The 27,800-nt window shown below is 59.7% G+C and overlaps 2 protein-coding genes across 2 annotated transcripts; one reads left to right on the plus strand and one right to left on the minus strand.

Moving 5' to 3' along the window:
- On the plus strand, positions 1-8,351 carry LOC148813585 (cell adhesion molecule 4). The gene is made up of 7 exons (XM_088908181.1): positions 1-516; positions 1,353-1,700; positions 2,583-2,894; positions 4,317-4,589; positions 4,697-4,960; positions 6,036-6,158; positions 7,665-8,351. Exons 1-7 carry the CDS (start codon positions 450-452, stop codon positions 7,721-7,723), a joined length of 1,446 nt encoding a protein of 481 aa, XP_088764307.1. The 5' UTR covers positions 1-449; the 3' UTR covers positions 7,724-8,351.
- skic2 (SKI2 subunit of superkiller complex) lies at positions 8,348-27,769 on the minus strand. The gene is made up of 29 exons (XM_088908155.1): positions 27,707-27,769; positions 25,880-26,001; positions 25,085-25,206; positions 24,861-24,978; positions 24,633-24,747; positions 24,469-24,543; positions 24,153-24,206; positions 23,873-24,039; positions 22,465-22,635; positions 21,639-21,784; positions 21,350-21,496; positions 21,153-21,237; positions 20,452-20,558; positions 19,562-19,708; positions 18,981-19,077; positions 18,649-18,861; positions 17,704-17,814; positions 17,419-17,530; positions 17,063-17,181; positions 16,566-16,703; positions 16,013-16,150; positions 15,784-15,888; positions 15,537-15,681; positions 13,998-14,124; positions 12,751-12,961; positions 11,735-11,845; positions 11,419-11,637; positions 9,275-9,415; positions 8,348-8,849 (listed from the first exon to the last, which is right to left on the minus strand). The coding sequence occupies exons 1-29, from the start codon at positions 27,717-27,719 to the stop codon at positions 8,649-8,651; spliced, it is 3,777 nt and encodes a 1,258-aa protein (XP_088764281.1). The 5' UTR covers positions 27,720-27,769; the 3' UTR covers positions 8,348-8,648.
- Between the last annotated feature and the right edge of the window lie 31 nt (positions 27,770-27,800).

Genomic DNA, 27,800 nt, shown 5'->3' on the forward strand with positions numbered 1-27,800 from the left:
TGTGATTCAGCAGATCAGACAGAGAGGAGACACACTGCAGTCTGATCGTCAGTGTGATTCAGCAGATCAGACAGAGAGAAGACACACACTGCAGTCTGATCGTCAGTGTGATTCAGCAGATCAGACAGAGAGAAGACACACACTGCAGTCTGATCGTCAGTGTGATTCAGTAGATCAGACAGAGAGGAGACACACACTGCAGTCTGATCGTCAGTGTGATTCAGTAGATCAAACAGAGAGAAGACACACTCTGCAGTCTGATCGTCAGTGTGATTCAGTAGATCAGACAGAGAGGAGACACATCAGATCAGACACGCTTACAGCCCAGCAGTGTAAGGGAAATTGCGTCACAGCTCTCAGTATAAGACACCGACTCTCACACACCCTGAGGCGCTGTGCTTGTCCTGGAGAGATACAGAGCAGAGAGTGATCACAGGGACAGGGTGAGAATGAGTGTGGCCACTGAGAGAGGACTGCTGCTGGTGCTGCTACTCAACACTGCTCACCTCAGCACAGGTAAGAGCCTCCCTCCTCAACACACTGCACCTCACAGGACAGGTGATGTCTGCAGAGAGAAATTAGGGAGTTGAACTGCCAGGTTTTACTCTAATCCTCGATGTGAGTACCTGGAGCAGTGTCAGCTTGATCAGGATCAGCTATACTCCTGGACTTGACTATCTGAAATGTGCTTATGTGACAGTGTGTGTGAACAGTGTATGAGCAGTGCATGTGTGGACAATGTGTGTGTGTGTGGACCGTGTGTGTGTGTCTACCATCAGTGTGTGTGTGGACAGTCAATGTGGACAGTGTGTGTGTGTGTGTGTGTGTGTGTGTGTGTGTGTGTGTGTGTGTGTGTGTGTCCTGTGATGGACTGGTGTCCTGTCCAGGGTGTGTGTGTGTGTGTGTGTGTGTGTGTGTGTGTGTGTGTGTGTGTGTGTGTGGACAGTCGGTGGGGACTGTGTGTGTGTGGGGAAAGTCAGTGTGGACAGTGTGTGTATTTACAGTCAGTGTGGACAGTGTATGTGTGTGGGGACAGTCAGTGTGGACAGTGTGTGTGTGTGGGGAAAGTCAGTGTGGACAGTGTGTGTGTGTGTGTGTGTGTGTGTGTGGACAGTCAGTGTGGACTGTGTGTGTGTGTGTGTGTGTGTGTGTGTGTGTGTGTGTGTGACAGTCGGTGGGGACTGTGTGTGTGTGTGGGGAAAGTCAGTGTGGACAGTGTGTGTGTGTGTGTGTGTGTGTGTGTGTGTGTGTGTGTGGACAGTCAGTGTGGACTGTGTGTGTGTGTTTGGGGGGGGGGACAGTCGGTGCTCTGGGCTACCCTGCTATCCTGTGTCCTCCCCTCTCCCCTGCAGAGCAGCCACAGCCCGATGCAGAGCTGCAGTTCGCCAGCAGAGGGGGGGCGATCTCCCTGACGTGTAGGAATACCGTCATCGGATGCAAAATCTTCCTGCAAACTGCGGATCGACCGGAGGTGGTTTCTGACTTGTCACGGAACACGAGCGCTGTCCCAGACCTAACGGGCCGGGTATCGGTTTCAGGGATGTCTAGTCAGTATTTCGATTCTAAAACCGGTAAGGCATTCAGCGCAGGAACACAAACCATCAAGATCACCAACCTTACTGAGTCTGACTCTGGATTGTACTGGTACGAGGAATGGAAAGATGGCCGCCTCATCAGTCGCAGACAGTACAGCCTGACAGGTGAAGTGAAGGCCTCCTCTCTCTGCCTCGGGCTGCTTGGTCATTTCATACCTGCTGGATAGGCTGTCGGGAAAGAAGTCAGATCTGCTGCCTGTTAAGAGGGAAGTTAGATCTGCTATCGGAGAGGACAGTCGTCAGATCTGCTGACATTAGCTAGAGAAGTCAGATCAGCTGACATTAGCTAGAGAAGTCAGATCTGCTGCCTGTTAAGAGGGAAGTCTGTTTGCACTTTGTCTTGCTTTTTACACTTGTTTTACAATCGAGAGACTTTCTGTAAGTAAGAATTCCATTGTACCAGTACCGGTTACATATGGCAATAAAGTTCAAGTTCAAGTCAGATCTGCTATCGGAGAGGACAGTCGTCAGATCTGCTGACATTAGCTAGAGAAGTCAGATCTGCTGCCTGTTAAGAGGGAAGTCAGATCTGCTATCGGAGAGGACAGTCGTCAGATCTGCTGACATTAGCTAGAGAAGTCAGATCTGCTGCCTGTTAAGAGGTAAGTCAGATCTGCTGCCTGTCAGAACAAGTGAGATCCACTGACTGTAATGAGAGATCTGCTGCCTGTGAGGACAGAGGTCAGATCCGCTGCCTTTAGAAAGAGAAGTCAGATTCGCTGTCTGTCAGGAGAGGATCTCAGATCTGCTGCCTGTCAGGAGAGGATCTCAGATCTGCTGCCTGTCGGGAGAGAAGTCAGATCTGCAGCAGTTAGACAGAGAAGTCAGATCCGCTGCCTGTGGGGACAGAGGTCAGATCCGCTGCCTTTGGAAAGGGAAGTCAGATCGGCTGCCCGTCAGGAGAGAAGTCAGAACTGCAGCAGGTAGACAGAGAAGAGAGATCTGTGGCTGCCACCCACCCACCCAGTTTCCCTGCACCTCCCACAGTCTGCGCCAGAAAGCTAGAAGACGTCAAGGGGACCTGTCACGAGGGGGACAGCACGAGTCTGAGCTGCACCAATGGCTCTGCGCCCAAGGGCAGGACCGTCCTGTGGTACCATCACCGGAGGGCGGTCCCCACTCTCCCGGGCACCGACCCACCGTCGCTGGCGGAAGATCTGGGGGAGTGGGCGCGGGTCTCCAACGGCAACTCCTCCTCCCTCCTCCTCCGGGACCCCCGCCGGGAGGACAGCGGCGATTACTACTGCGTGGTGCTGGAGGGGACACGCTGCCTCAGCTACCAGGTGACGCAGCTGACCGGTGAGTCACTGCGGGTTCTGCTGCTGGACCCCCGGGCCCAGAGTCCGTTTCCGCTTCAGTTTCTGAGTCTGAATCTGTTTGCACCTCAGTTTCCGAGTCTGAATCCGAATCCACTTCAGTTTCCGAGTCTGGATCTGTTTCCACTTCAGATTCTGAGTCTGATTCTGTTTCCGAGTCTGAATCCGAATCCGTTTCCGCTTCAGTTTCCGAGTCGGAATCTGTTTCCGCTTCAGTTTCTGAGTCGGGATCTGTTTCCACTTCAGTTTCCGAGTCTGAATCCGTTTCCACTTCAGTTTCCAAGTCTGAATCCGTTTCCGCTTCAGTTTCCGAGTCTGAATCCGAATCCACTTCAGTTTCCGAGTCTGAATCCGAATCTGAATCCACTTCAGTTTCCGAGTCTGAATCTGAATCCACTTCAGTTTCTGAGTCTGAATCCGAATCTGAATCCACTTCAGTTTCCGAGTCTGGATCTGTTTCCACTTCAGTTTCTGAGTCTGAATCTGTTTCCGAGTCTGAATCCATTTCCGCTTCAGTTTCCGAGTCTGAATCTGTTTGCACTTCAGTTTCCGAGTCTGAATCCGAATCTGAATCCACTTCAGTTTCCGAGTCTGAATCTGAATCCACTTCAGTTTCTGAGTCTGAATCCGAATCTGAATCCACTTCAGTTTCCGAGTCTGGATCTGTTTCCACTTCAGTTTCTGAGTCTGAATCTGTTTCCGAGTCTGAATCCGAATCCGCTTCAGTTTCCGAGTCTGAATCCGTTTCCGCTTCAGTTTCCGAGTCGGGATCTGTTTCCACTTCAGTTTCTGAGTCTGAATCTGAATCCTCTTCAGTTTCCAAGTCTGGATCTGTTTGCACTTCAGTTTCTGAGTCTGAATCCAAATCCGAATCCTCTTCAGTTTCCGAATCTGAATCCGTTTCCACTTCAGTTTCTGAGTCGGAATCCGAATCTGAATCCACTTCAGTTTCCAAGTCTGAATCTGAATCCTCTTCAGTTTCCAAGTCTGAACCTGTTTGCACTTCAGTTTCCGAGTCTGAATCCGTTTCCACTTCAGTTTCTGAGTTGGAATCTGTTTCCGCTTCAGTTTCCGAGTCTGAATCCGAATCCGCTTCAGTTTCCGAGTCTGAATCTGTTTCCACTTCAGTTTCTGAGTCTGAATCCGTTTCCACTTCAGTTTCCAAGTCTGAATCCGTTTGCACTTCAGTTTCTGAGTCTGAATCCGAATCCGCTTCAGTTTCCGAGTCTGAATCTGTTTCCACTTCAGTTTCCGAGTCTGAATCCGTTTCCGAGTGTGAACCCTGTCTAGACTTCAGGTTCTGTGGCTGCTGAAGCCGATACCCCGGCTCTGCAGGGGGGATCAGCGGGTTGAGACCCCGGGGTCCAGGGAACCTCTGTCTGACGCGCCGGTGTCCCCCCCGCAGTTCAGATCTATGTCTCCGTGGCAATGGGAGGTCCGGTCGAGCTCCCCTGCTTCCGTGGGTGCTCCAGGGTGGGATGGCCGGTCACCTGGCACACCCCCTTCGGACAGGTGTCCTGCCCGGACACGGGCGCGGCGGAGACGAGGAGCGAGCGCAGGGAGAAGGGACCCATCGTGTCCGGGAACGGGTCGCTGGCGATCACCGCGGCGTCGCTGCGCCACAGCGGGCGGTACAAGTGCTCGGCGGGCGAGGCCGTGTGGGAGTTCGTCCTGACGGGTGAGGGCCGCCTCTCCCCTCTTCCTCCTCTTCCTCCTCCCCGCCCGCCCCTCTCCCCTCCCCGCCGACGCTGACCCCCGTCCGCTCTCTCCGTCCCCTCCGCCCAGTGTGTCCCGAGCAGGACCCCGTCCGCCTCTCGGTCCCCCCGGGAGGCCCGGCGGCTCTGACCTGCGTCCCGGACCTGCTGGGCCCCCACCGCGTCTCCTGGTACCGCCGGGCCCGCAGCCATCCGGACCGGCCCCTGTCCGTGCAGGGCGCCCGGGGCCACTCGCTCCTGATCCCCTCGCTGGGCCCGGGGGATGGCGGGGAGTACTGGTGCGAGGCCCTGAACGACGGCATCTGCTTCGCCCGGCGGAGGAGCCGGCTGACAGGTACTGCGCGGGCCGCGAGCGCTCGGTCGCGGGGGGCCATCGATGGCAGGGGCGGGGCGGGGGGGGGGCTGCAGCGATCAATCTGACAGGCGGGGGGTTCTGCCGGCCGCCGGCGATCGATCGCGTGGGTTGAGGTGATCGACCGACGCGGACAACAGATGATAAGATGGACCGTGGACCGTGCGGGTGATCAATTAAGCAGGAAGTTGAGTGAGTGGACTGCCAGAGATCTGCTTGGCAGGAGATCGATTATGTGGGCTGGAGGAGATCGAGTACGCAGGAAATCGATTATATGGGCTGGCAGCGACAGTTTATACAGGAAATCGATTATATGGGCTGGAGGAGATCGAGTACGCAGGAAATCGATTATATGGGCTGGCAGCGACAGTTTATACAGGAAATCGATGATATGGGCTGGAGGAGATCGAGTACACAGGAAATCGATTATATGGGCTGACAGCGACAGTTTATACAGGAAATCGATTATATGGGCTGGAGGATATCGAGTACGCAGGAAATCGATTATATGGGCTGGCAGAGACAGTTTATATAGGAAATCGATTATATGGGCTGGAGGAGATCCGAGTACGCAGGAAATCGATTATATGGGCTGGAGGAGATCGAGTACGCAGGAAATCAATTATATGGGCTGGAAGCGATAGATTATATAGGAAATCGATTATATGGGCTGGAGGAAATCCAAGTACGCAGGAAATCGATTATATGGGCTGGCAGCGATAGATTATACAGGAAATCGATTATATGGGCTGGAGGAAATCAGAGTACGCAGGAAATCGATCATATGGGCTGGCAGCGACAGTTTACACAGGAAATCGATTACGTGGGCTGGAGGAGACGGATTATGGAGGAAATCGATTACGCGGACTGGCAGTGATCGAGTACGCAGGGGTTGAGTATCAGGTTGTCAGTGTGAAGTTCCTCCAGGCGGGGCAGAGTGTGGCACCAGTGCTGGCAAGTGGGGGGGGGGGGGGAACACAGACGGGGCAGCAGGCCCAGGGAACGCGCCGGACAGGAAATACGGCCCTCAGCCTTTTCCCTCTCCTGCCCCGCCCAGTGCAGGGGAACCCCTTCGGCATCACCTCCACTTTCTACTTGGCGTACGCGGCGCTGATGGCCTGCGGACTGCTGGGGATGATCGCAGCTGTGGTCACTGCGTGGCACAAGGCCAGGAGGAGAGGTGAGGGCACTAAAGACCTGACCACTGGACAGCCAGATCCACACACTGCGCCCAGACTGGCACACTGACTGACCCACACACTGGCACAGTGGCACACTGACTGGCACACCCAGACTGGCACAGTGGCACACTGACTGGCACAGTGGCACACTGACTGACACACACAGACTGGCACAGTGGCACACTGACTGGCACACACAGACTGACCCACACAGACTGGCACAGTGACACACAGACTGGCACAGTGGCACACTGACTGGCACCGTGGCACACTGACTGGCACACACAGACTGGCACAGTGGCACACTGACTGGCACACACAGACTGACCAACACAGAGTGGCACAGTGGCACACAGACTGGCACAGTGACACACAGACTGACCCACACAGACTGGCACAGTGACACACTGACTGGCACACACAGACTGACCCACACAGACTGGCACAGTGGCACACAGACTGGCACAGTGACACACAGACTGACCCACACAGACTGACCCACACAGACTGGCACAGTGGCACACAGACTGGCACAGTGGCACACAGACTGACCCACACAGACTGGCACAGTGACACACTGACTGGCACACACAGACTGACCCACACAGACTGGCACAGTGGCACACAGACTGGCACAGTGACACACAGACTGACCCACACAGACTGACCCACACAGACTGGCACAGTGGCACACAGACTGGCACAGTGGCACACTGGCACACACAGACTGACGCACAGTGGCACACAGACTGGCACAGTGGCACACAGACTGGCACAGTGACACACAGACTGGCACACACAGACTGACCCAAATTGACTGGCACAGTGACACACTGACTGGCACACACAGACTGACCCACACTGACTGGCACAGTGGCACACACAGACTGGCACAGTGACACACAGACTGGCACAGTGGCACACTGACTGGCACACACAGACTGACCCACACAGACTGGCACAGTGACACACTGACTGGCACAGTGACACACAGACTGGCACACACAGACTGGCACAGTGGCACACTGACTGGCACACACAGACTGACCCACACAGACTGGCACAGTGACACACAGACTGGCACAGTGGCACACTGACTGGCACACACTGACTGGCACAGTGACACACAGACTGGCACAGTGGCACACAGACTGACCCACACAGACTGGCACAGTGGCACACTGACTGGCACACACAGACTGACCCACACAGACTGGCACAGTGGCACACAGACTGGCACACACAGACTGGCACAGTGGCACACTGACTGGCACACACAGACTGACCCACACAGACTGGCACAGTGGCACACAGACTGGCACAGTGGCACACAGACTGACCCACACAGACTGGCACAGTGGCACACAGACTGCCACAGTGACACACTGACTGGACACTAAAACAACAGCTGGCCACTCACACCGGTCCAGCGCCCGACACAGAGACCGATCGGCTCTCACAGAGGCTCCTCCCCCTCTCTCGTCCCCGGGCCCCCCCGGCGGCAGTCTCTTCCCAGGCGCGGACGCGGGGGCGCCGCAGAGAGCCCGGAGAGGGCCGGTCCTGAGGGGCCCGTCTCCCCCTGGGGCGGCGAGGGCACCGCCGCCGTCTCTACCGCACGCCGACAGCAAAGCCGGGGATCCTCAGAACAGCTCCTCGGCGTGCATTCCTCATTCCTCACGAGAGCCGGCCGCATTCCCAAGAGAGGGAGCGAGGACCAGCAGGACGGAGAGATCCCAAACCCCCGGGGGAGACAATACCTCCACCCCACCCGTCTTCTACCCTCTGTGTCCGGGACGGGTTCGAGACACCAGCCCACTGCAGGGCACACACAGACACACACTCACACACATTCAGGACAGGAGGCTCTGCTGTACACAGAGGGGGGCAGGGGTGGGGAACAAGCTGCCCAGCCCTGTGGTTGAAGCCGATACCCTGGCTTCTCTCCAGACACAGCTGGGTGAGCTCCTCCAGTCAGGAGAGGAGGCTCTACTGTACACAGAGGGTGGTGGGGGTGGGGAACAGGCTGCCCGGCCCTGTGGTTGAAGCCGATACCCTGGCTTCTCTCCGGTCTAAGGGGCTCGTGTTGTGAGTGGCCCGGCTGATGTCCAGGAGGCGGTCTGCCGGACAGGAAGTGATGCGGGGCGGCGCGACAGACGGGGGAGGAAATAAAGATCAGGAAGCAGCAGACCTGAGAGCTCGGCCCGTTCTTTTATTCTCCAAACCCCTCTCCACTCCCACCCTGCCTCAGAGACCCCCAGTGACCCCCCTGTGACCCTCAGCGACCCCGAGTGTCGACCCTTCTGTTACTCCCAGTGTCCCCAGTGTCCCTGATGTCCTCCAGTGTCCAGCCGGACCCTCCCGTCTCTGTGTCCCCAGTGTCCTCCAGTGTCCAGCTGGACCCCCCTGTCTCTGTGTCCCCAGTGTCCTCGATGTCCTCCAGTGTCCAGCCGGACCCCCCTGTCTCCGTGTCCTCCGTGTCCTGGATGTCCTCAGTGGGTGTACAGGGAGGCGGTGAAGACGATGTCCCTCTTGATGGCGGTGGAGGCCTGCTCCATCTTGGAGTGCAGCACCGAGTCGCCCACGATGCGGGCGGCGTTGCGCACGTCCTTCAGGACCTCGTCCAGACGCTGGATACAGCGCACCACGATGCCCTCCTGCACGTCCGTCAGCTGGGCGATCTCCGAGAAGGGCTGGGCAACGAGAGAGGACAGGGTCAGACACACACACACACACACACACCGATCTCCGAGAAGGGCTGGGCAGAGAGAGGACAGGGTCAGACACACACACACACACACACACACACACACACAGCGATCTCTGAGAAGGGCTGGGCAGAGAGAGGACAGGGTCAGACAGACACACACAGACACACACAGACACACACACGGGAGCGTACTGGTGCACTCTGGCTGCTGTCACTTCACCCAGGTGGGGGCACACAGTGGTGGGGGTGGAGGGGATCCCCACGAGCCGAGAAGCGCTCCGAGTGGAGCGTCCAGAAAGGCGCTATACGCAGTGAATGTCAGGGACGATGCGTCATTAAAACGTCGTGCCTGAAACCCAAACCCTTCCTTCAAGCCGGCTGCTGGACACGAGCGGCGCTCTCTCTCACCATGCCCCGGGCCCAGCAGTACACCACCTCCGTCAGCCCGAACTTGTACTGAGCCACGAACTCCTCCACCGACTGGGCCAGCCCGCAGTCCCGCTGCAGCTCGCCGATCCGCTGGGCCACGGCGACCACGCGCTGCACGCCCTGCAACACAGGGGACACGCCGGCTGGACACTGCGCTGGCACACTGCACACAGCACAGGCTGGACACTGCACACAGCACAGACTGCACACTGCACACAGCACAGGCTGGACACTGCACACAGCACAGACTGCACACTGCACACAGCACAGACTGGACACTGCGCTGGCGCACTGCACACAGCACAGACTGCAGACTGCACACAGCACAGACTGCACACTGCACACTGCGCTGGCTGGACACTGCACACAGCACAGACTGCACACTGCGCTGGCGCACTGCACACTGCACAGACTGCACAGACTGCACACTGCACACTGCACACTGCACACTGCGCTGGCTGGACACTGCACACAGCACAGACTGCACACTGCACTGGCGCACTGCACACAGCACAGACTGCACACTGCACACAGCACAGACTGCACACTGCACACTGCGCTGGCTGGACACTGCACACAGCACAGACTGCACACTGCGCTGGCGCACTGCACACTGCACAGACTGCGCACTGCACACTGCACACAGCACAGACTGCACACTGCACACTGCACACTGCACACTGCGCTGGCTGGACACTGCACACAGCACAGACTGCACACTGCACTGGCGCACTGCACACAGCACAGACTGCACACTGCACACAGCACAGACTGCACACTGCGCTGGCACACTGCACACAGCACAGACTGCACACTGCACACAGTACAGACTGCACACTGCACACAGTACAGACTGCACACTGCACACTGCGCCGGCTGGACACTGCGCTGGCGCACTGCACACAGCACAGACTGCACACTGCGCTGGCGCACTGCACACTGCACACTGCACAGACTGCACACTGCACACAGCACAGACTGCACACTGCACACTGCACACTGCACACTGCACACTGCACAGACTGCACACTGGGCTGGACTGCACACTGGGCTGGCTCACTGCACACTGCGCCGGCTGGACACTGCACTGGCGCACTGCACACAGCACAGACTGCACACTGCACACAGCACAGACTGCACACTGCGCCAGCTCACTGCACACTGCGCCGGCTCACTGCACACTGCGCCGGCTCACTGCACACAGCACAGACTGCACACTGCACACAGCACAGACTGCACACTGCGCTGGCTCACTGCACACTGCGCCGGCTGGACACTGCACTGGCGCACTGCACACAGCACAGACTGCACACTGCGCTGGCTCACTGCACATGGCGCTGGCTGGACACTGCACTGTCTGACTGGACACTGCGCTGTCTCACTACACGCAGCACCGGCTGGACACTGCGCTGACTCACTGGACACTGCGCAGTATGACTGGACACTGCGCTGACTCACTGCACACTGCACTGTATGACTGGACACTGCGCTGACTCACTGCACACTGCACTGACTCACTGGACACTGTGCCAGCTGGACACTGCGCTCACTGCACACTCCACTGTCTGACTGGACACTGCGCTGGCTCACTACACGCAGCACCGGCTGGACACTGTGCTGACTCACTGCACACTGCGCAGTATGATTGGACACTGCGCTGACTCACTGCACACTGCACTGACTCACTGGACACTGTGCCAGCTGGACACTGCGCTCACTGCACACTCCACTGTATGACTGGACACTGCGCTGACTCACTGCACACTGCACTGACTCACTGGACACTGTGCCAAGTGGACACTGCGCTCACTGCACACTGCACTGTATGACTGGACACTGTGCTAACCCACTGCACACTGCGCTGTATGACTGGACACTGCGCCGACTGACTGCACACTCCGGCGACTGACTGCACACTGCACACTGCGCTGACTGGACACTGTGCTAACTCAATGCACGCTGCACTGACTGGACACTGCGCCGACTGGACACTGCGCTGATTCACTGCACGCTGCACTGACTGGACATTGCACACTGCGCTGGCTGGACAGTGTGAAATACAAGTACAGGGAGACAGAGAGAGCCCCCGACCCCCCCCCTCCGCACGCGCCGAGCGCCGGTACCTCCTGCAGCGAGGAGTTGATCTCGGGGGTGACCTGCGTCTTCTGGGTGAAGACCAGGCAGGACAGCAGGGCGGCGCTCTCCTCGGGGGGCAGCGAGCTCAGGCCGCTCTCGAACAGCAGCTCCGTCAGCAGCAGCTCGTGGCTGCTGAGCTCGCAGGCCACCCGGCCCTTCAGCTGCACGGCTCCGCTGGCGTCGATGTAGTTCAGGGACTGCAGCACCTGCAGGACGGACGGGGACACGGAGGGCTCGCAGATCCAGCACACACACAGTACGGCACGGCAGGACAGAGAGGGCGACACGACATCGACAACACACCTTAATTCTTTGTTGGTATTCGGGCAGCAGAGAGAGAGACTGGTCCGAGATGAGGAACTGCAGCCTGTCCAGCTCTTCCTGAAAAGACATCCGCTCCTGCAGCCTGGAGAACTGAAAGATATAAATTATTGTAGACCCCTGAGGCACTCCTCACACAGAGAGAGGAGTCCAGACCCTCACACAGACCCCAGAGGCACTCCTCACACAGAGAGAGGAGTCCAGACCCTCACACAGACCCCAGAGGCACTCCTCACACAGAGAGAGGAGTCCAGACCCTCACACAGACCCCAGAGACACTCCTCACACAGAGAGAGGAGTCCAGACCCTCACACAGACCCCAGAGACACTCCTCACACAGAGAGAGGAGCACAGACCCCAGAGACACTCCTCACACAGAGAGAGGAGTCCAGACCCTCACACAGACCCCAGAGACACTCCTCACACAGAGAGAGGAGTCCAGACCCTCACACAGACCCCAGAGACACTCCTCACACAGAGAGAGAGGAGTCCAGACCCTCACACAGACCCCAGAGACACTCCTCACACAGAGAGAGGAGTCCAGACCCTCACACAGACCCCAGAGGCACTCCTCACACAGAGAGAGGAGCACAGACCCTCACACAGACCCCAGAGACACTCCTCACACAGAGAGAGGAGTCCAGACCCTCACACAGACCCCAGAGGCACTCCTCACACAGAGAGAGGAGCACAGACCCTCACACAGACCCCAGAGACACTCCTCACACAGAGAGAGGAGTCCAGACCCTCACACAGACCCCAGAGGCACTCCTCACACAGAGAGAGGAGTCCAGCCCCTCACACAGACCCCAGAGACACTCCTCACACAGAGAGAGTCCAGACCCTCACACAGACCCCAGAGACACTCCTCACACAGAGAGAGGAGTCCAGACCCTCACACAGACCCCAGAGGCACCCCTCACACAGAGAGAGGAGTCCAGACCCTCACACAGACCCCGGGGACACTCCTCACACAGAAAGAGATGCCATGGAATTACCTCGTCCGAGAAGCGGGGGCTGTGCACGCAAGTGAACTGGCTCAGGCCGTCCTGCAGGACGCGGAGCCTCATCGACGCCTCCACCACCTCCACCCCCTTCAGCTGGATGTCGTTCACGGGGTCAAGGGTCGCCACCCCGCCCGGGTGAGCCTCGGCCAATCGCAGCAGCTCCTGGGTGGTCGTGGAGATGGCCTGCCCGGGGGGGTCCATCCTGCGAGAGCCGTCAAGAGCCCAGGAACAGACGCCGGGGTGGGGAGAGGAGACACGGGCCGGTGACGCGGATGGAGAGAGGAGGCACGGATGCAGGGGCGGGGAGAGGAGACGAAAGAGAGAGAGAGAGAGAGAATGTTGCTGACCGGAGAGAGGAGACACAGAGAAACGGACACGGGCGGCGAGGAACAGGGAGAGGAGACACGGGAAGAAACGGATGCAGACAGAGAGAGGAGACGCAGAGAGAACTGATGCAGACAGAGAGAGGAGACGCAGATGCAGACAGAGAGAGGAGAGACAGAGTGAAACCAATGCAGACAGAGAGAGGAGACGCAGATGCAGACAGAGAGCGGAGACACAGATGCAGACAGAGAGCGGAGACACAGATGCAGACAGAGCAGGGAGACAGGGAGACGCAGATGCAGACAGAGAGGGGAGAGACACAGAGCGAAACCTATGCCGGGAGAGGAGACGGGATGCAGACAGTGAGAGGAGACACAGGAAGAAACGGATGCAGACAGAGAAAGGAGACACAGAGAGAACTGATGCAGACAGAGAGAGGAGACGCAGATGAGGACAGAGCGGGGAGACGCAGATGAGGACAGAGAGAGGAGACACAGATGCGGACAGAGAGAGGAGACACAGATGCAGAGAGCGGGGAGACGCAGATGCAGACAGAGAGAGGAGACACAGATGCAGACAGAGAGAGGAGACACAGATGCAGACAGAGAGAGGAGACACAGATGCAGACAGAGTGGGGAGACACAGATGCAGACAGAGTGGGGAGACAGGGAGACACAGATGCAGACAGAGAGAGGAGACACAGATGCAGACAGAGTGGGGAGACAGGGAGACACAGATGCAGAAAGAGAGAGGAGACACAGATGCAGACAGAGAAGGGAGACAGGGAGACGCAGACGCAGACAGAGCAGGGAGACGCAGACGCAGACAGAGAGGGGAGACGCAGACGCAGACAGAGAGGAGACCAAACGCAGACAGAGAGAGGAGAGACAGGCTCCAGACCGACTGGGTCTCACCTGAAGCGAGGCATCTGCCTCTTGTTGAAGTCGTCGATGATGCGGTCGGGGCTGACCCGCAGGGTCTTCACTGTGATGGCGGCGATGTCGCCGGGCTTGATCTTCTGCACCGTGTGCCCGCAGGGGCCTGGGGGGAGACGCAGCAAGCCGGTCACGCCAGGGCACCCCCCAGACCACCAGGGCCAAACCTCCCACCGGATGGAGCCCCGAGTCTCTCGGTGTGAATCGTTCACTGAATCGAGCCCGGTATCTCTTGGTGTGAATCGTTCACTGAATCGAGCCCCGAATCTCTCAGTGTGAATCGTTCACTGAATCGAGCCCCGAATCTCTCGGTGTGAATCGTTCACTGAATCGAGCCCCGAATCTCTCGGTGTGAATCGTTCACTGAATCGAGCCCCGAGTCTCTCGGTGTGAATCGTTCACTGAATCGAGCCCCGAGTCTCTCGGTGTGAATCGTTCACTGAATCGAGCCCCGAGTCTCTCGGTGTGAATCGTTCACTGAATCGAGCCCGGTATCTCTCGGTATGAATCGTTCACTGAATCGAGCCCCGAATCTCTCGGTGTGAATCGTTCACTGAATCGAGCCCCGAGTCTCTCGGTGTGAATCGTTCACTGAATCGAGCCCCGAGTCTCTCGGTGTGAATCGTTCACTGAATCGAGCCCGATATCTCTCGGTGTGAATCGTTCACTGAATCGAGCCCGGTATCTCTCGGTGTGAATCGTTCACTGAATCGAGCCCCGAGTCTCTCGGTGTGAATCGTTCACTGAATCGAGCCCGGTATCTCTCGGTGTGAATCGTTCACTGAATCGAGCCCCGAGTCTCTCGGTGTGAATCGTTCACTGAATCGAGCCCGGTATCTCTCGGTGTGAATCGTTCACTGAATCGAGCCCCGAGTCTCTCGGTGTGTATCGTTCACTGAATCGAGCCCCGAATCTCTCGGTGTGAATCGTTCACTGAATCGAGCCCCGAATCTCTCGGTGTGAATCGTTCACTGAATCGAGCCCCGAGTCTCTCGGTGTGAATCGTTCACTGAATCGAGCCCCGAGTCTCTCGGTGTGAATCGTTCACTGAATCGAGCCCGGTATCTCTCGGTGTGAATCGTTCACTGAATCGAGCCCCGAGTCTCTCGGTGTGAATCGTGCACTGAATCGAGCCCCGAGTCTCTCGGTGTGAATCGTTCACTGAATGGAGCCCCGAGTCTCTCGGTGTGAATCGAGCCCCGAGTCTCTCGGTGTGAATCGAGCCCCGAGTCTCTCGGTGTGAATCGTTCACTGAATCGAGCCCCTAGTCTCTCAGTGTGAATCGTGCACTGAATCGAGCCCGGTATCTCTCGGTGTGAATCGTTCACTGAATCGAGCCCGGTATCTCTCGGTGTGAATCGTTCACTGAATCGAGCCCGGTATCTCTCGGTGTGAATCGTTCACTGAATGGAGCCCCGAGTCTCTCGGTGTGAATCGAGCCCCGAGTCTCTCGGTGTGAACCGTTCACAGAATGGAGCCCTGAGTCTCTCACAGGTGAGCCCAGGTGAGTGACAGTACCCTCGGGGATGAACAGCGCCGTGTTGAAGAGGAGGTGGGGGGCGGCCGGAGGGCCGCTGCCGGGGTTCGGGGCTCCCCCACTCTCCCTGCCCCTCTCGCACAGGATCAGAGCTGTGAAGGAGCGATTGGCTGCATCACTGGACACCTGCGAGAGAGTGAGAGAGTGAGAGAAAGCGAGAGAGAGAGAGTGTAGCGAGCACAAAGAGACCGGGCGGCGCAGAGACGCGCCAGGCGACCCCGTCCTGACCTGCAAGACGACCCCCAGGGCGTTGGTGTGCTGCGAGTTGCTGACCACGACCACCCTGCCCACGGAGAGGGCCTTCACGCCGTTCACCGACTCCATCACGGCCTTCTGCAGGGACACGGAGACAGGCGTCCACGTCAGGCCCTGCGTCGGGGAGCCGCGCACCGCGGGGGAGTCACGGCACCGCGCCGCGCCGCACCGCGCCGCGCGGTACGATTCACGCGCCCGGTACCTGCAGCGTGTCCCGGATCTGCACCAGTTCCTTCACTGTGTGGTAGTAGGTCACCAGGTCGGCCAGCTGGCCCTCGGTGTCGATGGGAGGGAGAGACGAGAGGGTCCGCTTCAGCTCGGTGATCCTCTTCTCATGGACCTGAGGGGTCAAGGAGCGTCAGTGTGAGTCCGGCAGGACACTCTTTGTATCAAGGTTCCGTATTGGGGTCTATATGAGGGTGTGTGCTCGTCTCTCTGTGTGAGGAGTGTCTCTGGGGTCTGTGTGAGGGTCTGGACTCCTCTCTGTGTGAGGAGTGTCTCTGAGGTCTGTGTGAGGGCCTGTACTCATCTCTCTGTGTGAGGAGTGTCTCTGGGGTCTGTGTGAGGGTCTGGACTCCTCTCTCTGTGTGAGGGGTGTCTCTGGGGTCTGTGTGAGGGTCTGGACTCCTCTCTCTGTGTGAGGAGTGTCTCTGGGGTCTGTGTGAGGGTCTGGACTCCTCTCTCTGTGTGAGGAGTGTCTCTGGGGTCTGTGTGAGGGTCAGTGTGAATCTGTGGGTGTCGGGGCGGCTCGGCACCTGCGAGTCCTTGCGGGTGTGGCACTCGGAGAAGCTCCTCTTCATCATGTCGGTCACCCTCAGTGCCTCCACGCGCAGCAGGTTCAGGATCATGGTGTAGGTGAGCCGGAACTGAGACTGCAGTAGGGTGGGCTTGCCCTGACGCACGGAGGGAGAGGGAGGGGGAGAGGGAGACGTGACTGCCGCCGGCCGACCCCCCCTTCACCCCTCCCAGCGTCCCTCAGCAGGGGGTCGCAGTGACCCCCGAGTCGGTCTGGGGAGCACAAGTCCAGAGACAGACAGGGGGGTCACAGGAACTCCGAGTCAGTCTGGGGAGCCCCGACACTGAAGTGGGAGCTCCGGACTGCATCCAGGGCGTACCCCGCCTTGCACCCAGTGCTTGCTGGGATAGCCCCCCCCCCACCTTGACCCTGCACCAGATAACAGGGTCACAGCCCGCCCCGTTGCCCCCCCGCCCCCCGTCTGCCCGGGAGACGCCCCCGTACCCCCTGACTCACCAGCATCATCTTGTAGAGGTCGCTCATCTCGTGAACCGCCCCCTTGCACAGGATGATGACCGTGCCCGTGGTGTCCAGCCCGCGGCGCCCCGCGCGGCCCGCCATCTGGATGTACTCTCCTGGAGACGGGGGGGGTGAGGAGCAGTTTCAGGGGAGGGGCTCACCTGCTCCCTCTGTACCCTTGTGTTCCCCTCTGTACCCCAGTGTCCCCTGCATCTCTCAGTATCTCCCTCCGTACCCCAGTGTCCCCTGCTCCCTCTGTACCCCAGTGTCCCCTGCTCCCTCCCTGTATCTCTCAGTATCTCCCTCTGTAACCCAGTGTCCCCCTCTGTACCCCAGTTTCCCTTGTCTCTCACCAGGCACCAGGTCCCGGAACGCCGTCCCATCGTGTTTCCGGATGCTGTCGAACACCACGGTCCTGGCTGGCATGTTCACCCCCATGGCGAACGTCTCCGTGGCGAACAGCACCTGGGAAAGGTCAGAGGTGAAAGGTCAGGGAGAGGACCGAGACGGACCTTTTAAAAGAGCATCCAAATACATCCATGAAGAGCTGGATAAGCAATACCTTATTCACATTAAACTTTCCAGGTGTCGGACCTGCATGACGTAGGTGCTCTAGAAAGAGACACTGTGCCTCTCACCTTCACTAGGCCCTTAGTGAAGAGCATCTCGATAACCTCCTTGAGAATAGGCAGGATCCCACTGTGGTGAACACCTATCCCCTTCTTCAACAGCTCGATCATCTGGAGAACCTGCAGACAGCGGTTTGTTACAGATTAATACAGACACCTGGGAGAGGAGTCCAGACCCTCACACGGACCCCAGAGACACTCCTCACACAGAGAGAGGAGTCCAGACCCTCACACAGACCCCAGAGACACTCCTCACACAGAGAGAGGAGTCCAGACCCTCACACAGACCCCAGAGACACTCCTCACACAGAGAGAGGAGTCCAGACCCTCACACAGACCCCAGAGGCACTCCTCACACAGAGAGAGGAGTCCAGACCCTCACACAGACCCCAGAGGCACTCCTCACACAGAGAGAGGAGTCCAGACCCTCACACAGACCCCAGAGACACTCCTCACACAGAGAGAGGAGTCCAGACCCTCACACAGACCCCAGAGACACTCCTCACACAGAGAGAGGAGTCCAGACCCTCACACAGAGCCCAGAGGCACTCCTCACACAGACCCCAGAGACACTCCTCACACAGAGAGAGGAGTCCAGACCCTCACACAGACCCCAGAGACACTCCTCACACAGAGAGAGGAGTCCAGACCCTCACACAGACCCCAGAGGCACTCCTCACACAGACCCCAGAGGCACTCCTCACACAGAGAGAGGAGTCCAGACCCTCACACAGACCCCAGAGACACTCCTCACACAGAGAGAGGAGTCCAGACCCTCACACAGACCCCAGAGGCACTCCTCACACAGAGAGAGGAGTCCAGACCCTCACACAGACCCCAGAGACACTCCTCACACAGAGAGAGGAGTCCAGACCCTCACACAGACCCCAGAGGCACTCCTCACACAGAGAGAGGAGTCCAGACCCTCACACAGACCCCAGAGACACTCCTCACCTGCGGCAGCTGCCGGTCGCTGCCCCGGAGCCGGGAGATGCAGCGCTGGAAGAAGCAGTGGATCTCGCTCTTCTCGGCGGAGGTGGTGAGGTCGAGGGAGGAGAGCGCGCGGGCGTTCTCGTCGCAGCGGGAGCGCGAGAAGGTGAAGGCCACCACGGGCGTCTGGTCCCGCCGGTACAGGGAGGAGAGGAGGGACAGCCACACGGCCCGGTCCTGGGCAGGGGGAGGGGGAGGGGGAGGGGGAGGGGAGGGGTGAAAACGGAGGCCGCGAGAGGCAACACGACCTCACGACCTCACGATGTCACGCCAGACCGCGCCGCGGCGGGACCTGCCTGGTTGGGGGTGGTGACCTGCGAGGCGCCCTTGGCTCCGAACGATTGCGCGTGCTTGCTGGTGCGCTCCTTCTTCGCCTCCACGGCGGCGTAGTACCTGCGGGGACAGGGAGGGGGCGCCGGTGAGCCTCCATGAAGGCTGCCTGACTGACTTACTCAGTGCCCGTCTCTCTGCCCTGTCTGCCTGCCTCCCTGCTTGCCTGTCTGTCTGCCTGTCTGTCTCCCCTGCCTGCCTGCCTCTCTGCCTGCCTGCCTCCTCTTCTGCCTTCCTGCCTGCCTGTCTCCCCGTCTGCCTGTCTGCCTGCCTCCTCTTCTGCCTTCCTGCCTGCCTGTCTCCCCGTCTGCCCGCCTGTCTCCCCGTCTGCCTGCCTGCCTGCCTGTCTCCCCTTCTGCCTGCCTGCCTGCCTGCCTGCCTGTCTGTCTGTCTGTCTGTCTCCCCATCTGCCTGCCTGTCTCCCTGTCTCCCCTGCCTGTCTCCCTGTCTCCCCTGCCTGTCTCCCTGTCTCCCCTGCCTGTCTGTCTGTCTGCTTGCCTGCCTGCCTGCCTGTCTCCCCACCTGCCTGCCTCCCCGCTCCTCCTACCCCTTGGTGAGGAAGTTGCCGTTGGCGTCGACCAGCAGGAAGAGCTCCTTCTGCGTCTTGCTGCTGTTTCCTGTGTACAGGTAGTGCTCCAGGGGCACCGGGCGCCTCTGCGTGCTGATGACGTAGATCCGCTTCTTCTTAATGCGCCTGGGAGAGCGAGAGGGAGGAGAGGAGAGGAGGAGCAAGGGAGAGAGAGAAGGAATTACATCGGAAGGCGAAACGCGTCGTTCGGATTCCAGGACACGTTCCCAGAGTTCCCCTGTGACACTGCAGGTGTCGAGGTGGAGCGGGGAACACGTCTGTCTCTCACACACTCCCACCTCTGTCACCTGCTTCACCTGTGTCACCTGCGCCACCTGCGTCTTCTACGTCACCTGTGTCACCTGCGCCACCTGCGTCTTCTACGTCACCTGTGTCGCCTGCGCCACCTGCGTCTTCTACGTCACCTGTGTCACCTGCGCCACCTGCGTCTTCTACGTCACCTGTGTCACCTGCGCCACCTGCGTCTTCTACGTCACCTGTGTCGCCTGCGCCACCTGCGTCTTCTACGTCACCTGTGTCACCTGCGCCACCTGCGTCTTCTACGTCACCTGTGTCGCCTGCGCCACCTGCGTCTTCTACGTCACCTGTGTCACCTGCTCCACCAGCGTCTTCTACGTCACCTGTGTCGCCTGCACCACCTGTCACCTGTTTCAACTGCGTCACCTGCACCTCCTGTTTCAACTGTCACCTGCACCACGTCACCTGTGTCACCTGCTCCCTTTCCCTCCGTTCACACTATCTGTACCCCTTCCCCCACACAGACCTCCATCCTCCCGATCAGCACCAGCATGTTCCACTCGCCCCCTCTCGAACCCCTTCTCTCACCCCCCCGTCCCCCCATCTCGTACCCGATCCAGTCGCTGAACTCCACGGCGTTGGGCACGGTGGCGCTAAGCAGGATGATACTGACATGATCTGGGAGCATAATCAGCACCTCCTCCCACACCACTCCCCTCTGAGAGAGAGAGACAGAGAAAGAGAGGCAGGGCTGCTCAGGGAGGACAGAACAAACATGGACCAGACCCTCACACAGACCCCAGAGGCACTCCTCACACAGAGAGAGAGGAGTCCAGACCCTCACACAGACCCCAGAGACACTCCTCACACAGAGAGAGGAGTCCAGACCCTCACACAGACCCCAGAGACACTCCTCACACAGAGAGAGGAGTCCAGACCCTCACACAGACCCCAGAGACACTCCTCACACAGAGAGAGGAGTCCAGGCCCTCACACAGACCCCAGAGGCACTCCTCACACAGAGAGAGGAGTCCAGACCCTCACACAGACCCCAGAGACACTCCTCACACAGAGAGAGGAGTCCAGACCCTCACACAGACCCCAGAGACACCCCTCACACAGAGAGAGGAGTCCAGACCCTCACACAGACCCCAGAGGCACTCCTCACACAGAGAGAGGAGTACAGACCCTCACACAGACCCCAGAGACACTCCTCACACAGAGAGAGGAGTACAGACCCTCACACAGACCCCAGAGACACTCCTCACACAGAGAGTACGAGTACAGACCGGCTTGGTCCAGAGTCTCTCACCTCAGTGTCATTAATGTAATGCACCTCGTCAAATATCACCCACTCCAAGTCCCTGATGACGTCCGAGCCATTGTACAGCATGGACCTGCAGAGCAGAGAGCGACAGGAGTGACTCGGGGACGGGCCCGGGCCCCCGGTTTTCCGACCGAATCCCGACCCACGGGATCACAGAGACGCTGCCCCCCCCCCCCCCGTACCTGAGGATCTCCGTGGTCATGATCAGGCAGGACGCCTCGGGACTCAGCTGGACGTCGCCGGTCAGCAGCCCCACGTCCTTGAAGGTGGTCTTGAAGTCGCGGAACTTCTGGTTGGACAGCGCCTTGATGGGGGAGGTGTAGATCGTCCTATGGGAGAGCAGGATGGGGTGGGTGGGTGGGTGACGGACGGGTCTGTGGACCAACCAGGGTGGACCACACCAACGCAGAGAAAGGGAGGGAGAGGAGGAGAGAGGAGAGAGACGGGGGAGAGAGACAGAGGGGCGCTGACCTGGTCATGTGTTTCTGGGACAGGGCGATGGCGTACTCCGCCACCACTGTCTTGCCGGCAGAGGTGTGAGCCGCCACGAACACAGAGTCTCCCGCCTCCAGCCTCAACACCGCCTGCTTCTGAAACACGTCCAGCTCGAAGGGCCACTGGGCAGAGAGAGAGAGACCCACCGTCACGGACTGGGGCCCAGTACACACACACACACACACACACACACACACACACACACACACAGACAGAGTCTCCCGCCTCCAGCCTCAACACCGCCTGCTTCAGCTCGAAGGGCCACTGGGCAGAGAGAGAGAGACCCACCGTCACGGACTGGGGCCCAGTGTACACACACACACAGTCACAGACTGGGGCCCAGTGTACACACACACACAGTCACAGACTGGGGCCCAGTGTACACACACACACAGTCACAGACTGGGGCCCAGTGTACACACACACACACAGTCACAGACTGGGGCCCAGTGTACACACACACACACAGTCACAGACTGGGGCCCAGTGTACACACACACACACAGTCACAGACTGGGGCCCAGTGTACACACACACACACAGTCACAGACTGGGGCCCAGTGTACACACACACACACAGTCACAGACTGGGGCCCAGTGTACACACAGTCACACAGTCAAGGACTGGGGCCCAGCACACACACACACAGTCACGGACTGGGGCCCAGCACACACACAGTCACACAGTCACGGACTGGGGCCCAGCCCAGCCCACACACACAGTCACGGACTGGGGCCCAGCACACACACACACAGTCACGGACTGGGGCCCAGCACACACACTCGGAGGTCTCACACACACCTTGAAGGCAGGGTCAGGGATACGCTTGTGGAAGTCCTCGCAGGGGGTGTTGATGTCCACTGGGATAGCCCAGCGCTCTCTCTGTGCGGGCTTGTCCTCCGCGCTCTTCATCGCTCCCTGCCTCTCCGCCGAGGAAGAGGAAGAGGAGGACGAGGACGAAGGCCCGGCCTCCTGCAGAGAGAGGGGTGAACACACACACTCACACACACTGCGAGGAGATCAGGGCAGAGCCATACAGACAGACGGTCAGTCCCACAGGCAGACACACAGACAGACGGACGGTCAGTCCACAGGCAGACACACAGACAGACGGACGGTCAGTCCACAGGCAGACACACAGACAGACGGACGGTCAGTCCCACAGACAGACACACACTCAGACAGACGGACGGTCAGTCCCACAGGCAGACACACAGACAGACGGACGGTCAGTCCCACAGGCAGACAGACACACAGACAGACGGACGGTCAGTCCCACAGGCAGACAGACACACAGACAGACGGACGGTCAGTCCCACAGACAGACACACACTCAGACGGACGGTCAGTCCCACAGACAGACACACAGACAGACGGACGGTCAGTCCCACAGACAGACACACAGACAGACGGACGGTCAGTCCCACAGACAGACACACAGACAGACGGACGGTCAGTCCCACAGACAGACACACAGACAGACGGACGGTCAGTCCCACAGACAGACACACACTCAGACGGACGGTCAGTCCCACAGACAGACACACAGACAGACGGACGGTCAGTCCCACAGACAGACACACACTCAGACGGACGGTCAGTCCCACAGACAGACACACAGACAGACGGACGGTCAGTCCCACAGACAGACACACAGACAGACGGACGGTCAGTCCACAGGCAGACACACAGACAGACGGACGGTCAGTCCCACAGACAGACACACACTCAGACAGACGGACGGTCAGTCCCACAGGCAGACACACAGACAGACGGACGGTCAGTCCCACAGGCAGACAGACACACAGACAGACGGACGGTCAGTCCCACAGACAGACACACACTCAGACGGACGGTCAGTCCCACAGACAGACACACAGACAGACGGACGGTCAGTCCCACAGACAGACACACACTCAGACGGACGGTCAGTCCCACAGACAGACACACAGACAGACGGACGGTCAGTCCACAGGCAGACACACAGACAGACGGACGGTCAGTCCCACAGGCAGACAGACACACAGACAGACGGACGGTCAGTCCCACAGACAGACACACACTCAGACGGACGGTCAGTCCCACAGACAGACACACAGACAGACGGACGGTCAGTCCCACAGACAGACACACACTCAGACGGACGGTCAGTCCCACAGACAGACACACAGACAGACGGACGGTCAGTCCCACAGACGGCCAGCACTGCCTTGATGCCCAGCTCCTCCAGGCTGTTGCTCCTCTGCAGCCTCTTGGCCCCCCCCCTCTCCTCCTCCCCTCTCTCCCCGCCCTCCCGCTCGGGGCGCGTGTCGATGATGTCATCAAAGCCCGACAGCAGGGACAGCAGGCTGAGCTGCCCGGTGGGGGGCTTCACATCTGGAAGGGGGGAAGAAAACAGAAGGGAGGGCGCCAGCCCCCCGTCAGCAGGCCGGTCGGGCACCGTTTTGGGGGGGGCGCGCCCCCAAAACCCCCCAGACGCGCCCTCTGACCTTTCCTCGCGAACTCCATTCCCCTCTTGAAGCCGGGAGGCACGGACAGCAGGTCTGTGGGCGGGAGGAAACGCACAGCTCTTAGGAGAAAGGGCGACAGCAGACACGCCCCGACCCCCTCCGTCCGCCGCCCCCCCCCACCCTCGTCGCCATCCTCATCGCCCTCCTCCTCGGCCGCCCCTCTTCAGCCAACGGCAGCGCGCAGGCCCCGGGTCACCTGACTCGCGGCGGCCAATCAGGACTCGGGAGCGAGAGTGGAGAACAGGGTGGGGTGGAGGTGGGGGGTCGCACCCCCCCCCCCAGGGCAAATCCTCACCGTTCTCGAAATCGATGTCCTCCTCCTTCTGCGTCTTGGTCTTGATCTGCTCCAGGCTGGGCTCGTCCATCCCCCCTGCACGCACACACACAGGGACTGGTCAGTGCCGGAGACGCAGGACAGCTGCGGGCAGGGGGGGTGGGTGGGGCAGGAGGGCACCTTACCTGGCAGGAAGGGGTAGTTGGTGGTGCTGCCCCTCAGGCTCTGCCCCGGGGGGCCGGGGGGCCGCAGGAGGGAGAGAGAGTTCTTGCAGGAGAGGCCGGTGTCCTCCAGCAGCACCTGTGCACGCCGAGAGAGGGGGAGGGAGGGAGCGGGGGGGGGGGGGGGGGTGAATACGGAGCCGGTGGGGGGGGGCGGTGGCGGCGGACGGGGCGGGCGGCGGTCAGCCTGACCTCGGCGAAGTCCAGCAGCTCGCCGGTGGTGGGGTTCCGGACCACGGACAGGGAGGAGTGCAGGGGCGAGACCTGGCAGTGCAGCAGGGCGTCCAGCTGGGTGTCCCTCTTGACCGCCCTGCGGACGGACGGACGGACAGAGAGACTCTGTGTCCACACCGGCACGAGGCTGTGACCCTGTGACCCCGTGACTCCCACCCACCCCCCCGGACCGCGGCGCTCACCGGCGGAACTTCTCGAAGGCGGCGTCCTTGTCGTGGAGGGGAAGCCATTCGGGGTCGCGCAGGAAGCGCTCCTCCACGTCGGCCAGCAGGTCGGGGGCGAAGGGCGGGAGGCCGTGGGGCAGCTGTAGGGGGGTGGGGGAGCGGACTCTGAGACCGGCCGGGAGAGAGGGAGTGTGTGTGTGTGTGTGTGTGTGTGTGTGTGCGTGCAAGGAGCATGCTGGGAAAGGCTTGGCCTGCAATCCCTCACCCAGACCAGCCGACCGCAGCAAACCGTTAGTGCTGCTGCACACTGGCGGTGCAGTTTGCACACAGGCAAACTAGTGAGGGCTGCTCTCCAGGGGTGCAGTTTGCACACAGGAGAACTAGTGGGCCCTGCTCTCCAGGGGTGCAGTTTGCACACAGGTGAACTAGTGGGCCCTGCTCTCCAGGGGTGCACTTTGCACACAGGAGAACTAGTGGGCCCTGCTCTCCAGGGGTGCAGTTTGTACACAGGTGAACTAGTGGGCCCTAGGCTCCAGGGGTGCAGTTTGCACACAGGAGAACTAGTGGGCCCTGCTCTCCAGGGGTGCAGTTTGCACACAGGAGAACTAGTGGGCCCTGCTCTCCAGGGGTGCAGTTTGCACATTCCCACCCCTGATCTCGCTGGCTGCCCTGCTGCGCTGTGGACTCAGAACCGGCTTTCAGCGGGTCGGCGGTGCTGACCCGGTTCGTCCGGCTCTCTGCCGGGCCTCCTCGCTTCCTTCAAGCTCAGCGCAGGGAGCCGCAGAGACGCCCCCCCCCCCCAGCGTTACTCACGGTGCACTGGGGAGGCAGGGCGTCGGCGCGCCCCAGCGGCCGGGACAGCAGCTGGAACTCCCCGGAGCAGCCCATCTCCAGCGCCGAGAGGGGGAGGTCCAGGGGGCCAGGCGGGGGCAACACTGCAGGGGGGGAGAGGGCAAGGGTCAGACAGGACACAACAGCAGCTCGCTCATCACAAACAGGGACAGAAGAAAAAAAGATAAAGGTCACCTGTCCTGCCAGGGTATCGGCTTCAACCACAGGGCTGGGCAGCCTGTTCCCCACCCCCGCCCCCCTCTGTGTACAGTAGAGCCTCCTGTCCTGACTGGAGGAGCTCACCCAGCTGTGTCTGGAGAGAAGCCAGGGTATCGGCTTCAACCACAGGGCTGGGCAGCTTGTTCCCCACCCCCACCACCCTCTGTGTACAGCAGAGCCTCCTGTCCTGACTGGAGGAGCTCACCCAGCTGTGTCTGTAGAGAAGCCAGGGTATCGGCTTCAACCACAGGGCTGGGCAGCTTGTTCCCCACCCCCCCCTGTGTACAGAAGAGCCTCCTGTCCTGACTGGAGGAGCTCACCCAGCTGTGTCTGGAGAGAAGCTCCAGGGTATCGGCTTCAACCACAGGGCTGGGCAGCTTGTTCCCCACCCCCACCCCCCTCTGTGTACAGAAGAGCCTCCTGTCCTGACTGGAGGAGCTCACCCAGCTGTGTCTGGGGAGAAGCCAGGGTATCGGCTTCAACCACAGGGCTGGGCAGCTTGTTCCCCACCCCCACCACCCTCTGTGTACAGCAGAGCCTCCTGTCCTGACTGGAGGAGCTCACCCAGCTGTGTCTGGAGAGAAGCCAGGGTATCGGCTTCAACAACAGGGCTGGGCAGCTTGTTCCCCACCCCCACCATCCTCTGTGTACAGAAGAGCCCCCTGTCCTGACTGGAGGAGCTCACCCAGCTGTGTCTGGAGAGAAGCCAGGGTATCGGCTTCAACAACAGGGCTGGGCAGCTTGTTCCCCACCCCCACCATCCTCTGTGTACAGAAGAGCCCCCTGTCCTGACTGGAGGAGCTCACCCAGCTGTGTCTGGAGAGAAGCCAGGGTATCGGCTTCAACCACAGGGCTGGGCAGCTTGTTCCCCACCCCCACCCCCCTCTGTGTACAGAAGAGCCTCCTGTCCTGACTGGAGGAGCTCACCCAGCTGTGTCTGGAGAGAAGCCAGGGTATCGGCTTCAACCACAGGGCTGGGCAGCCTGTTCCCCACCCCCACCACTCTCTGTGTACAGCAGAGCCTCCTGTCCTGACTGGAGGAGCTCACCCAGCTGTGTCTGTAGAGAAGCCAGGGTATCGGCTTCAACCACAGGGCTGGGCAGCTTGTTGTCTCAAGAGACTCAGTTCCCTCAGCCTGTCAGTGTGGCTGACACCCCCTTCAGACTAAAGAGACCCAGTTCCTCCAGCCTGCCGGTATAGTTCAGTGTAGGGTCAGGGTTAGGGTCTCCTATCCCCGGAGTGACACTGAGCTCCCGGGATCTGACCGGATCAGGATACAGGGGGGATAAACCTGATGTCACCGTATCCACGTCATAGCAGTAAGACACGGTCAGGACAGGCAAATAACACCCCCCCACCCACCCGGGCGAGAAAGTGTTCAGATCTGAAGGTCTGCTTCCTTCTGACAGCGAACTTTCTGTCAAGCCAGTCTTGTAAAAACAAACACGCCACCGGCCGCCTGCGCCTCTCGCTTCCTCAGAGCCTGCTACAGCCCCTGCCCGGCCCGTCACCGCGCCGCGCTCGTCCACGCGTTTCATTTCAGACCAAAAGGCATATAAAAAAAAACCCCAGAAACGTCCCGCAGCCTACCGATTCTCTCCATGGCCGGACAGTCAGCGGTACGTGGTGACCCTTCACCCGGAACAGAACCCGCACTGCGGCAATTGTTTTTTTTTGAGGGGCG

Source organism: Atractosteus spatula (assembly GCF_055471065.1).
Source record: "Atractosteus spatula isolate fAtrSpa1 chromosome 10 unlocalized genomic scaffold, fAtrSpa1.hap1 SUPER_10_unloc_1, whole genome shotgun sequence".
In the NCBI taxonomy this organism is placed as follows: Eukaryota; Metazoa; Chordata; class Actinopteri; order Semionotiformes; family Lepisosteidae; genus Atractosteus; species Atractosteus spatula.